Here is a 14,364-nt window from a genome sequence, read left to right as displayed (position 1 = left end):
AGAGCAGGGCCAGTGGAGAGAAAGGAGGAAAAAGGCGACGAAAGTCAGGAAGGGAGAGAAAGAAACCAAAAGGTGAAAGAGAAAGGAGAAGCAAAGTGAGAGGAAAACGGAGGCAGAGCGAGCGGCCAGGAGCTGACAAGATCGCGAGCACGAGAAAGAGAGAAAGGCAAACAGAGGAAGCGAGAGGAAGGAGGAAAGGTGGAGAATGCGGGAGCGGGAAAGAAGAGAGAGCGATGGAGGCTTGGGAACCTGAGCGCGGAGAAAAGGAGAGGGCTGGAGGGTCTCGGGGACGCTACACGCCGAGCGCGGTTCTTTCCGGCGCTCCAGTGTGGAGCCTGCGTGCGGTACCTTGTCCCGGCGGCGGCCGGGGGGCGCTCGTTCCGGGCCTCCCGGCCGCTTCCCCCCGCGCGCACTCCCAGCCGCCAAGCAGGCCAACCTGCAGGCAGGCAGACAGTCGAGCCGTCCCGGGTCGGAACCCACAGCTTCCTGCGGCCGCCACAGCACCGGGAGCGCGCGCGCCAGGGCGCCCGGCGCCTGCCCAGCCTGGGCGCCACTGTAGGGGCGCCGAGGTGTCCCCCCGGGTGCCGGTAGCGGCCGCCGCGCCTCCTGGCCCTCCGCCCGGCCCGGCCCGCGTCCGCTCCCGCGCTCCCGGGCCCTGCTCCGCCGCGGGTGCGCACTTACCTGGACGGTCTCAGCCTGGCGTCGCGCTTGCCGTCCACCACGGCGGGCACGCAGCTGGTGAGCTCGGTCCAGTCGGCGTGCAGTCCGCAGCTCCAGCCTGTGGAGAACCTGGAGAAGAGCCAGGTCTCCCGCTTACCCGGCCGGTGGCAAGTGCATTTCTTCTGACCCACGCGGCATTCGCACGGTTGCTCCAGCTGGATGTTGCGCACCAGGTGGCGGCCAAAAGTGGTGCCTCCGGTCTTCTGGATGTGCAGGAACACGATCAGGTCATCGCCCTTGATGTCGAAGTCTACCTTGCGCAGGAGGTCGCCGCGGCTGAAATTGTAACGGGGCACGAACCTGGCGGAGCTCTCATCCTCCGAGCGGTACGGGTCTGGCATCGGGGAGCTGAACGCCTGCAGGCGGAGGAGCTGGCATTCTGTGCCGGGGCACACGTATTGGAGGACGATCACGGCAAAGAGGAAGAGCATCACCAAAGCCAGCAGCAGCTTGTTGGATTTCTCATCCATGTTCCCGACGCTGGGGGAAACCCAAGCTCCTTACGTCAATCCCGCAGCTCAGCCCGCGCTCGCCGTGCGCCCGCACCGCCCCCTCGCCCTGGCGCCGCCGTTGCGCCCCTTTCCCCCTCCCCTCGGCACCGAGTACTCCACCGCGGCGGCGGCGGCGCCCTTCTCCGCTTCCTTCCTTCCCGGCAGGCTCAGCGCTGTGGCTTCTGCCGCACACACACCCCCCTCCCCCCGACTCCTTCCCGCTGGCCGCCTGCCCTCTCCCCGCGCTGGAGCTCTCCGGAGCCGCTTCGCGGGGTTTCGTACCCGTGGGACCTCGCCTGTCCTGGCTGCCCCACTCCCCAGCTTACGCCCCGGGTCTGAGCCCCCGCGCGTCTCGTTCCACTCTCGGTGGCTCCGTGGCTCCCATTCCCATCCTGCTTCGCCCACCGGACTGTCCCCGGCGTGTCTGCCCCCAGTCCCCTCGGCGCGCACGCAGCCGCCTCCTCGCCTGCCCGACTCTCGGGCTCCCTCCCCGTGCGCCCCGAAGCCCTCCTCTTGCCGGCACCCGGTTGCCCACCTTGAGGGCTGCCTCGACAGAGCTCGGAGCCGGGCGTTCGGAGTTCCCCTGAGGGAAGAAGTCTGCTGGCAGCCCGGCTCGCCAGCGGCGACGCTGCGCTCTCGGTGCTCCCGGAACCGCGCGGAGGGAGCCGCAGCGTGGCCAAACGCTGCGCGCCTCTGCCCCCCCCCCCCCCGCCGAGCCCGCCTGCCACGGGCCAGCTGGAACTTTGCGCCTTTTCCTCCCCGCGCGGCTGCCTTCCCTCCCCGCACGGGTCCCGCGCGCCCCGGCTTGGGAGCGCGAGTCCCGCTTTCGCCTAAAACGTACCTGGCTAGGGGGCCGAAAATCTTGGAGAAGATAGCGCCGAGCACGTGCTTCAGCGAGTGGCCCAGGGCGGCCAGGCCCCGGGTGAGCAGGGCCCGGCAGAGGGAGCCCAGGTCCCAGCGTCTCCTGAAGTCGTGCATCCGCCTGCGGCGGCCTCGGGGCAGCAGCGCGAAGAGAGGGGCGCGCGCGGCTCCCGCCAGAGAGGAAGAAGCCTTTAGGGGCTCGTCCAGGAGCGTCTGGGAGTTGAATCCGCGAGACACACCCCTAGGAGGGCCCGCGCGGACTGAGGCGGCGACTGATCCGGGCCGGCTTGCTGCCAATTCGGCCTCTACTCTGGAATGCCGGCGGGGACAGGTGGTGCGGGCGGGCGCTCCTCGCTCCGGTTGCAACGGCGGCCCGAGCGCCCGGGCTGCACACGCAGGCAGTGCCATTCCCCCCTTCAGGCAACTCAGGGTACTAAGGATCAGGAGTGAGCTTGAATTTATGTAATAATGCCTCACGCCTAAGAGCTCAAACCACTTCACAAGCAGAGGACCTGAGTTGTCTCCTGTGTTGGGGGAACGGAGGTCACTCCAGTGAGCGCATCACTCCACTTTGGCTTGTAATTTCAACCTCCCCTAAAATAGCAAAGGCGCAAATTGGACCTTTTCCCTCTCTCCTTGCCAATTTCCATTCTCCAACGGAAGCGGGGGCATTTTCTGAAAAGGTAAGTCAGCATGAAGGAAAAGCATGACCAAAAAACGTTACAGAATGGGCGTATGAGCTTCTTTAGAACAGAGAATGGCCCTCACTTCTCTCTTCTTGCTCAATCCCCGGTACCTACAGGAAGACTTCACTCAAATAAGGTTTATTAAAGGAAAGGTACATGACTAAATACTACATTAGATTGGGGCCATTTAACCCAAGGTGATGTGATCAGGAAACTGGGGCCCAGAGAGGGGAAGTGATGTGCCCAAGGTCACACAGCAGAGCCTCAGGGCTTGAACCCAGGAAGCCATCCATTTCCTAACAGCCCTCTCCTAATAAATAGGTGCAGGCCATCCTCGAGCTCCATTGCCCGAAAGATTCTTTCCAGCTGCAGGGCCAGGAATTAGCAAAGAAAGAAGGAATGTCCCTTTACGACAGGGTCCTCAGGACTTAGGACTCAGACTGTTCCCATCCGATTGATTGGGTGGAGCTCGCTGTATATTGGCAGCTGGTATTTCCGTGAATGAGTGCCCACTCTGTCCAGTCCCATCGCTGTGTAAGGGGCAGGGGGTGGCAGCAGTGTTTCAGAACAGCAATGTTGGGGGCTTGGGGGCCAGCGAGCTGAGTCCTGGGGTGGGATCAAGTCCCTCCCAGTGTCTCCCTCAGAACATTTCGTCCCTCGCTGAGCTCTGCTCCATCCCTCTTCTGTCCTCTCTGTGCATTGAAACAGCAGTTTCGTTTTCTGTAAAGTGGGATGAATTCCTCCTTTTTCACCATCTGGATCACTGTGAGGATGGCCTTTGGACAACTCCAAATGTGAGGCTGTGTTTACCTGCTGCTCTAAGCTCTGATGTGCCGGCTGAGTCTTGGGCCAATTAAGGCAGCGGCCCTTCTCCGGCGATTTCACAGCTGTGCCCCTTGCCCTTATCTCCCTCCAGACTTCCCCAGTCCTAGTTGAACTTCCATGTGCCCTAGAACCTACCAGAGACAGTAAGAGACCCTTTGTCTGGCTGCAGGCATGAGGGGTTCTTGAGAACCCTGAATTTCAGGCATTTTACCTGTCGGGAGGCTCCTGGGGAGGGAGACTCTGACTGATGAACTTGTACTAAGGAGCCAGATGCAGCAACTTACGAGGTATAGACCTCCTAGCATTCCCAAGAGCTCCCCTCTTGGACATGTCTGCGAGCCATGGATGTGGGAAGCCAGGGGGGTGGCTCAGGAGCTCAGCTGGTCAGCAGTCCCTCCCTTCACTTGGGCCATCCAGTCAACGTCCAGTAGGTGGCTCTCATGGTGCCATCTGAGGACACTCCTCCCCACCGCCATTACACCATCATAATGACCTTCAGTGGGTCCCTGGGAAAACACTTCTGTAACGGTGGGTCACACATTCATGCCCCCAGCAACCAACTCTGGAGTTCCTACTCTAAGAGAGATTAGTGGGATTGGAATATGGAAATTGCCTTGCAGGGGGATGGGACAGTGGTAACCAGAACAGGGAAAAATCAGGACTTATTCATTTAGGTCAGGAAGAGAAACACAGGCACACACTCACAGTCTGGCTCTCAAAGAGAGAGGCAGTCACATGGGTGGTTTTGCTCTGCGACAGGAAGGAACAGGATGGAGCTGTAAAGTTCAGTTTCTGAGATCGAATAGGTCACTACCAATCTAGTGTGAGTACGTACACCAGCTCACTGGAGGATATTTGCATTTATAAGCCTTTCCTCCCCCCTTCTTACGCTGTAAGAAAAACAAATAAATGAATCTCTCATGGTGTATTTCATACATCAGGATTCCTAAAAGTGGAAAAACTGTCTTTGGTGGGGAGCAGGGGAGCCCACAAGTCTCGGGGGATTCTTCCTTGGGTGGAGAGGCTCCCTGCTAAGAAGAGGGAACTCTTCCTGCATGTGTCCCAAGAGCCACGTAGTCCTGAGGCCAGTCCTGGGCCTTGGCAGGACATGCCAAGGCCTCTTGCAGTTCTGGGCTGGGCCCCTCTTCCAGGAACTGGTTCCTCTCAGGAACTGAATCACAAAGATCCAGAGGCTCTAGAAATCAGACCTATTTTGGAGATTGGGGCTGGGGACAAAAGAGGAAGTGAACCGGCTGAATTGTCAGGTCTGTGGCTTTGCGTCTCCTGATCTCCTAGGGTAACCTGAGTTGCTGCATGTGTATATATTTGGGATGCAGCATTTGGAAGGTGAGGAGGACTCTGCAGTCTGATCAGGGCTTCTGGTTGTCTCCACAGTGTGCTGTGCTTTTCATTATTTTTCCAGAACCTTGTCCTGCCACGGTTCTCACAAAAGGTTGACGATTCTGGGAGCATTCGGGTCAGCCTGGCTTGCATACTAAGCAGAAGTTTGCATCTGGTTGCTGGAGTCTGGGAAAAAAGCAGGAGATGGTTGAGAGAGCACCGGCCTGAGAGTCCAGAGACCTGGGTTCTTGTCTTGACAGCCACTAATGAGACCCTGTATGACTGTGAGGAAGATGCCTGTTGGTCTTGGGCTCAGCATCCCTCTTTGTAAGAAGGGAAAGTCGACGTTGTGATTCAAAAGACGTTTCCCTACTCTAACGTTGTAAGCCACGCGCTATCTTGTCTTTCTCAAGGGCCAACATGCTGCCAGACCCTCAGCACCTGGCTGCAGGGGAGAGCCTGGTCCTCCCTGCTTTCTGTGACACTCCCATGGTTGGGACCCACCAGGCCATCAGCACCTGAACTTGTTCTGAGCCTATGTGACAGGGGTAACAGCAGGGTCCCTGTTCAAATTGGAACAGAGACAGTGAAAACTTGATATCAAAGAACGTGCTGGCACTCTTTATTCAGGGCGGAAAACCCTAAGAAAAGATGTTTTCCCCTTATCCTGAGCATTTGCCACACTGCTCTTTCCAGCTGTCACTAATTTAAAAAATAAAAACAAAAAGCTCATACTCTCAATGATAGATGATTTTTGTCACAAAGATTGAAGGCATGCAAACTATTGTGTCACTCTGTGGCTGTTCTGATGCATCTCCCCAAACTGAATGAGCAGCAGTGCTTAATGAAAGCGCTGCTCTGAGATTCGAGCTTTAATATCCTAAACAGGCTGGGTGTGTTATATACTCTCAGCTGTTGTCTCTTCCCCTCCTCACACAAAGCACTGAATTTTATTTGTTTAGCCTTTAAAATTGGGGCTGAAGGAATTAAAAGAGGAGGAAGATGCAGGGGTGATGTGTGTGCTGAACGAGGGCGTGCTCCGGAGGCAAGACCAGCAGAAGAACGTGGTTCGTGGCTGACTCTGAACATGCAGCCCGTGACTGCCCTTCTCCTGCTGGGGGATGCCTACCATTTCCCCGTCAGTGACGCCCCCACTTCTCGCAGGCCGGACTCTGCTCCTGTGACCGTCACTTCACCTTTTTGGGCCTCAGTCTCCACTCTTGTAAAATAGCCTGACCAGGTACCTTCAAAAAGCTGGCTTAGGGGTAAACAATTCAATCTCAAATGAGCTTTTAATTAAAAAAAAAAGAGCACAGGTTTGGAGAGCACATTGCTCTGGGATTTAATCAAGACTCTGAACCCTCTTGGAGCCTCAGTTTTCTCATCCATGAAAATGGGGCTGTAAAAAATCTCACTAGGCTATTACACGAATTAGCTAAAATAATCTATGGGGAGCACTCAGTCTGGTTCCTGGAAAAGCAGACTTTGAGTAAATCTTCATTTCTCTTCCCTTTCGACTCTGAATATCTTTGGTTTCAGCTCTTTGTTGTGTTTCCCACAATATTGACATTGGCGTATTTAGTGACAGGTGGCTGGCTTTGGCCCCATCCCGTTTCTTTACCTGCTGTATTTTTTCACCCTCCCGCTCCACCTCCCTGGAGGAGGAATGCCTCTGCGTCCATTTAATCATACAGAAGCCTGCGTCATGTCCACGTGACCCCTCGCAGGAGCCATCGACAGAAGAGGAGGAATGACCCCACAGTGAGACACCCAGCAACATGTGTAACAGAGTGGTGGAGGAGAGGCTTGGGGAGCTGAGATGGAGCAGAGATGAGAGTTATAACTCAGTGGAGAACTTACAGGGCCAGCCCCATTCGAAACTACTGACAGTAATTTTCAACTCCACTCACTTCAGAAGTTAATTAGCTGGTCAAACCATAGAAGTCAGACTGAAAACCAGTTCTGTATTCATCCTGTATGAGCCAGAGCTGGGCCAGCAACACCAGTTCATGGTGGCAGAGTAGAAAGAGGGCCAAACGGGATGCCAAGAAAACAATGTTTGAGTCTCAGTTCTGTCTCGAGCTCATTGTGTGACCCTGGGCTAGTCTCTTGACGTCTCTGAGATGTAGTTGCTCACTTTGGTAAACCGAGGCACCACATTAGATGACCCTGAAGGCCCATCCCAGCAGGAGTTTTCTGTGATCTAAGCTCTGCCAGCTACGGAGAAGAGTTGGGGAGGGACACCACTCTCTCTAGGCTTCGTGTGGGCAAAAATACACTACTAGGGGGAGGGTATAGCTCAAGTGGTAGAGTGCAGGGTTAGCATGCACAAGGTCCTGGGTTCAATCCCCAGCACCTCTGCTGAAAATAAACAAACAAACAAACAAACCTAATTACCCCCACCAAAAAGAAAAAAAAGAGAAAAATGCACTATCAGAGATAACTCTTCCGCTAGTAGCTGAGTCAGAAGAGCAAAAGACAGACTTAAATATTAAGAGCAAACTTTCTTAGATCACGTGGGTAAGAGAAAAACTTGACAATAAGCCGTCTGAGCTTCTACTGACTTGGAAGGTAAGGTCAAAACAGAAGGGCTGGGGAAAAGTGTTGAGAACTGACCTCCAGCTGACACAAAAGCCCTAGGTAGGTTTTAATAATGATAATAACAAAAACAAGAATGGCCTCGCCTGGCCCACTTCCTCCCACTTGTTTTCCTACTCTGGGGTCTTTGCAAGAGAGGAGCACGCCCATTGTCTATCTCCTGACTGGTTTCCCTGAGAGTCCTAGTTTTGAATAATAAAATACAAAAGCTGAAAATTATATCTCAGAGCAATGCAAAGGATTCAGAGGAAGCCAGCCTCAAGGCCAAAGTTGCTCCCAGGAAAAGGATTTCTTCATCACTTAAATAGGCTTGAAGGGGAATGTTTTATAAGAACAACCCAGGAAAAGAGAAAATTAGTTTAGAGAAATCAGACATGTCACAGACTAAGTGAAAGTTAATTTTTAATAAGAGAGAGCCAGACTAGGCTTACCTGGGCTTGAGAGCAAAACCCAGAAAATAAAGGTACATATTTTCAAAATCCACCTTTCACTAAATGGCATGAGAATACAGAAAGCTACAACATTAGAGCAAAAGGGGGAAATAAACTTGGTAAAAGACACATTGAACATCAATCTTCACTGAAGAGAGTTGCCTCGGTGGGTACCATCTTATGAAAGATTTAGCCAAAGCTGAAGACAATATTCAAATCCCCAAAGAGAAGAGACAGAATGCAGTTGGTAGGACTGAATGAAGGGTTAGAATTGTAACTGGGGGTGGTTGAAGGGAGGGCGATGTGTCATCAAGGATACCAGCTCCAGGGCTCTGCACAATGGTCAGGGATATCTGGCCATGGTGATGTCTCCTGTCAGTTGACTCCAGAATGCTTAGCATCCTCTGCCAGTAATAGCGCCTGTACTCAACTCCTATATTATGTCAAGCCCTTCGCTGAACACATGACAACCTCAGCAACCCAATGAGGCAATTACTTCTGTTGTACTTATTTTACAGGTGAGGAAACTGGGGTTCAGAGCTCCAGCTACAAGGCTAGGAAGTGCTGGAGCTGGGGCTTGAACCCAAATCTGTCAAACTTCAAAGCCTGTAGCAACTCTGATGCCCCAGTGAGCCTCAGCCAGCTCCAGGGTGTCTGGGTGTGAACTGAAGAGTGTGAGACAGCCTATCCCCAAATGGAACATCAAGAGACTTAGATAGTCCTTATCCTAGCCAGGAGAGCTGGGCAGAGAGAGATCATGGTGTGTGTGTGTGTGTGTGTGTGTGTGTGTGTGTACACATGCTCTGAGGGCACTAAAGGAGGTAGAGGGTAGGGGCCAGAGCTTGAATTTTAGAAAAGAGAGAAGCAGAGATGGAGACACTGCTAACTGGATAACTCAGCACTTCCACAACCTTGTTAAATAAAAATATTTTATTTAACAACCTTGGGACGTTACCCACATTATCTGATGTTATTATTTTTTTAAAGTGTCATAAGCAATTTCGTCCATTCTAGTAAGCAATAACCTTCTGGAAGGCCGGGACCTTGGCTTCTTCACTTATAAAACTTCTCTATAGTGCCCAGTAACAAGAATATTTGGTCTAAGGCTACTCAGTTTACCACATACTTTCACAAACATTGACTGGACCCTCACAACAATTCAGGAAGGAGGCTGTTATCATCCTCACTGCATATATAAGGCAGTGGCATCTCTGAGAGCTGAAGGAACTTGGTCAGGGGCACACAGCTTGTGGGCAGTGCCGACCTGCTCCCTTAATCCACCCAAGCACACATGCCAATACGAGGTGGTGCCAGGGCACCTCACAAAGGATTTGGCACAGAGTAGGTGCTCGAGAGATGCTCGTTTCCCCCTTACTTGACAATTTGTGGTTTTAAAATGTTTTCTTTCCACTAACTATATCCTATCGGGTACCCCAATATCTTCAACAGAGACTGGTCCATGTTCTCAGGGAACTTAACATTTATGTAAGGAAATACAGCCAACACATATGAACCCAAGGAGAGCAGATGTCTGACTGGTCTGTGGCAAGGGCCCGAATGCAGGGAAAACTCTGAGGATGCACCATAGTGGGCTGGAATGGTCAGAGGTTTCCTAGAAAACAACGGAGCGACCTGGAAAAAAAATCAATCCATTCTCCCCTCCTTTTGCTCTGTGTCCCAGAAAGATAAATTTTTGCTGATAGAAACTGTTTTGATCACCTTTCGTTGAGCCAGTGACCCAATCCTTTCCTTGTCAATGAGGTTGTATAAAATGTATCCTAATGGGGAGGGTATAGCTCAGTGGTAGAGCACATGCTTAGCATGCACGAGGTCCTGGGTTCAATCCCCAGTACCTCCATTAAATACATAAACAGACAAACAAATAAACCTAATTACCCCACACACACAAAAATAAAATAAAAATTTAAAAATCAAGAAAAAATAAGTGAAAAGAATCATATAAAAGAGTATCCTAGCTTTCCTCAACCACAATCCCACCCTCCATCTGTGGCACCAGGAGGGTGACGTTGTGGCGTCTTTCATCAAGAGAGCAGTATGTGGCCACATAAGGACAGTACTATCTGAGTCAACTTCCCTAGCCCCATTAGAGAACAAATAGTTGATTTTTCAGACCAAGCCAATAAGCTGCTTTTCACAGGGAAAAAAGCGAGCAGGACCGACATAGTTTAGGTAAAACAAAAGACTCTCCACATTTCACCCTAAATGTTGCTTGTAGTTCCAGATCGCGCCAGCGGTTTGGTAGCAAGTCAGAGCAGAAACTGACATTTGGTGTCCCAGAGTCTTCTGGAAGAGAGCCAGATACTGACTTGCCAAATGAACAGTTTCTGGCTCTCTTATCAAGGACACATCTTATGCCAGCTGAGATGCTAAGATGCTGTGGCAGTAGCAAACTATCAACAATGACAACAACGACAATAATTTGCCAGGATGATGCAAGCCCAGAATGCAGGACAGGCTATTTTCTTTGTTGGCTGCAACTGGAAACGTGGCTCGATGTGATTTATCATCTGCATTAGATGCTCCACCATGACATCCTAAACAGACGTTTTGTGTTGGATATCAACTGAAAAAATATTTTATTTATCACTAATTTCATCAAAAACTGGATAGTTGATATAGTCAGATTTCATCAAATGACAGAGAATTAGTATGATATAAACAATTCACTATAAAGATGTCACTTCATTCTCCAAGCCTTCTTTGTGCTTTATTATACACTAGAGTTTGTAGCCTAATATTTAGATAGAAAATAGAGAGTAGGAGATTCAGGCTAAATTGTGCCCCCACCCAATACCCCTGAAACTGATCTGAAATGACAAGGCAGGGCCCCTCTTAGGAATATTTACAGACCATTCTTCATGTAAAACAATGTAAGGAGTCTCCAAAAGCCAAAGAAATAGAGTGCTCTGACCAGGTCTTTTTCCTGCCCCTCCATCTCAAAAGTCCACTACAAAGGCTCTGGTCAGAGTTGCAGGCTGCTCTTTTATCTCTGTAACCTGAGTGCTGTGCAGAGCAGGCTTCCTCTCCGGTATTCAGTGAATTTCGAGTCAAGTCCAGGCCTGAGTCAGCTGCCTCCATTGTAAGTCTTTTGCAGTTCGATGGATGGCTTGGCCCTTATGCCTTGAGGATTGGAATCTCCTGGGCAGGGATTGGATTTCACTTTCCATGTCTACAGCGCTTGCACCAAGGTTATTAATATAGTCTATACAGTGGGATCACATTGAGAGCAAGCTGGAATCCACATCATAAAGCCTGCAGCCTGACGCTAGGCTGAGCCAAGCCCCCAGGAGCAGACTGAGTTACCCTACGCAGCCAGCCACCCTGGAGAATTTTGAGAATTCAAAATCAGGTTCAAGTCAATCCTGTCTAGGACACTACGTCTTTCTTTCTATATCAGCCCGACACTCCCAGACATCCCACCCATGCCTAGAGGTGTGATTCAGCACTTAAGGGGAAAGAAAGTAACCGGAGGAATATCTCAGGTCACCACTGAAGCATTAGGGACTCAGATGCTTCCCTTCCCTAAAGATGAGTTTAAGATGAGTGAATGAATCATAATACTGTGACTTATCCCAGCCTAAGAATCAATAAGACCATTGGAAGATGACTTAAAGAAATGGAAAGATACCCCATGCTCTTGGATTGGAAGAATTACTTTTGTTAAAATGGCCATAATACACAAAGCAATCTACACATTTAATGTGATCCCTATCAAATTACCCAGGGCATTTTTCACAGAACTAGAACAAATAATCCTAAAATTTATATAGAATCACAAAAGATCCAGAATTGCCAAAGCAATACCGAAGAAAAAGAACAAAGCTGGAGGAATAACCCTCCCAGACTTCAGACAATACTGCAAAGCTACAGTAATCAAGACAGCATGGTATTGGTACAAAAACAGACATATGGATCAATGGAACAGAACCAGAGAGCTCAGAAATAAACCCGCAGACTTATGGTCAATTTATCTTTGACAAAGGAGGCAAGAACATACAATGAAGTAAAGACAGTCTCTTCAGCAAGTGGTGTTGGGAAAACTGCATAGCCACGTGTAAATCAATGAAGTTGGAACACTCCCTCACACCACACACAAAAATAAACTCAAAATGGCTTAAAGACTTAAATATAAGACATGAAACTATAAATCTCCTAGAAGAAAACACAGGCAAAACATTCTCTGACATAAATCTTAACAAAATCCTCCTAGGGCAGTCTAGCCAGGCAATAGAAATAAGAGCAAAATAAACAAATGGGACCTAATTAAACTTAAAAGCTTTTGCACAGCAAAGGAAACGATAAGCAAAACAAAAAGACAACCTATGGAATTGGAGAAAATATTTGCAAACGATGTGACTGACAAAGGTTTAAAGTCAAGAATACATAAACAGCTCGTACAACATAATAACAAAAAAACAAACAGCCCAATCCAAAAATGGGCAGAAGACCTAACCAAGCAATTCTCCAGTGAAGACATACAAATGGCCAATAGGCACATGAAAAAATGCTCAATATCACTAATTATCAGAAAAATGCAAATCAAAACTACAATGAGGGATCATCTCACACCAGTCAGGATGGCCATCATTAGAAAGTCCACAAATGATAAATGCTGGAGAGGGTGTGGAGAAAAGGGAACCCTCCTACACTGTTAGTGGGAATGTAGTTTGGTGCAGTCGTTTTGGAAAACAGTATGGTGATTCCTCAAAAAAACTAAAAATAGAGTTACTCTATGATCCAGCAATCCCACTCTGGGCATATATCCAGAGGGAATTCTAATTTGAAAAGATACATGTACCCCAATGTTCATCACAGCACTATATAAAACAGCCAAAACATGAAAACAACCTAAATGTACATGGACACATAAAGACATGGACACATGTACATATTGCATAAAGAAGCTATAGTATATTTATACAATGGAATACTACTAAGCTATAAAGAAGAATAAAATAATGCCATTTGTAGCAACATGGATGGACTTGGAGATTGTCATTCTAAGTGAAGTAAGCCAGAAAGAGAAAGAAAATTACCATATGCTATTACTTATATGTGCAATCTTTAAAAAAGGCAAATTAACTTATTTACAAAACAGAAACAGACTCACAGACATAGAAATCAAACTTATGGTTACCAAAGGGGAAAGAGGAGGGTGGAGGGATAAATTAATAAGAGTTTGAGATTAGTGAGAGTTTGAGATTAGCAGATACTAACTACTAAATATAAAATAGATAAACAGCAAGTTTCTACTGTATAGCACAGAGAACTATATTCAGTATCATGTAATAATCTATAATGAAAAAGAATATGAAAAGAACATATATATGTATAACTGAATCACTATGCTGTACATCAGAAACTAACACAACAAGGTAAATCAACTATACTCCAATTAAAAAAAAACAAAACAGCCTATCTTGACTGATACAGAAATCCGGAAGTGGAATTGCTATGACCAATGGCGGTAGATGCTGCCATATTGCCCTCCAGTAGGACAGTGCCGTGAGTATTGTACGAGAGTATCCTGCCTGCCACATCCTTACCAACACATGTTATAAGTGTGTATGTATAAATGAATTGTGGCCAATCTGGGCTTTATTTTGTACACCTATAAAATAAGGATTTGACCCTCTGTAAGGATCCAAGAGAACATGTCCAACCTCCCTGCCTGCCCAAACCGCTAACTTTACCACCAAGGACTGGGCATATCCCTTACTTTGCTCTATTTTTTCATGGAATTTATTACTCCCCAATATTCCATATATTTACTAATTCATGATGTTTATTGTTTGCTTTCTATTTCCACCCACTAGGATATGAGCTTTTGCATGCCAGGGATCTTTGTTAGGTTGTTGATGGATCCCAAATGCCTAGAAGGGTGCCTGACACACAACAGGTGCTCGAAAATATTGGTTAAATGAACAAATAAATATTAGTGCAAGATGTGAACTTTAGGTTATTATTATCAATATTTATAATAAATTATTTCTTCAGTTATAGTGATCATATTTTCTAAATCAATTAGGTCACTGCCTAAAAAAAGTATTTTCTAAATTTAAATGTGGGGAAATATTTAATTATGCATTAACAGTCATTGAAACAACTTTGTCCCTTTTCTTGTACCTTATTTTAAAATTTCACTTTACATGGTTGTAGAAATCTTTTTAGAATACCCTACATTCTTTCTGGATATGCTTATAAAATTGAGAGCACTGCAGAAAACCAGAGGTTTAAAGATGCCCTCTTTGTAGAGCATTGTACCACACCCAAACAATAAACATTTGTCCCTGCAAATTCCATCGTGAAATAGCTTCCCTTCTCCCCACAACTAACCAATATTCTGCTCTTCCTTCAAGATCAGAATCAGTTAGGGTCTAGAGCAGAGCT

The 14,364-nt window shown here is 48.4% G+C and overlaps 1 protein-coding gene across 3 annotated transcripts in view; it reads right to left on the bottom strand.

Annotated features, from left to right (window-relative positions):
* HS6ST2 (heparan sulfate 6-O-sulfotransferase 2) overlaps positions 1–2,586 on the bottom strand; it is a 272,381-nt gene extending 269,795 nt beyond the window's left edge. The window contains exons 1-2 of one of the 3 annotated variants that reach the window (XM_032474508.1): positions 2,053–2,586; positions 682–1,200 (exon numbers count right to left, since the gene is read on the bottom strand). In XM_032474508.1, coding sequence (XP_032330399.1) covers positions 682–1,200; positions 2,053–2,480 — 947 coding nt within the window. In that variant the 5' untranslated portion in view covers positions 2,481–2,586. The remainder of the gene's footprint in view (positions 1–681; positions 1,201–2,052) is intronic. The other 2 variants (XM_032474510.1, XM_032474509.1) reach the window with 2 other exon arrangements.
* Positions 2,587–14,364: the final 11,778 nt, after the last annotated feature.

This window comes from Camelus ferus, chromosome X, assembly GCF_009834535.1.
Source record: "Camelus ferus isolate YT-003-E chromosome X, BCGSAC_Cfer_1.0, whole genome shotgun sequence".
In the NCBI taxonomy this organism is placed as follows: Eukaryota; Metazoa; Chordata; class Mammalia; order Artiodactyla; family Camelidae; genus Camelus; species Camelus ferus.
The sequence above is the reverse complement of the archived record's forward strand: the minus strand, read 5'-3'. Positions and strand labels throughout refer to the sequence as shown.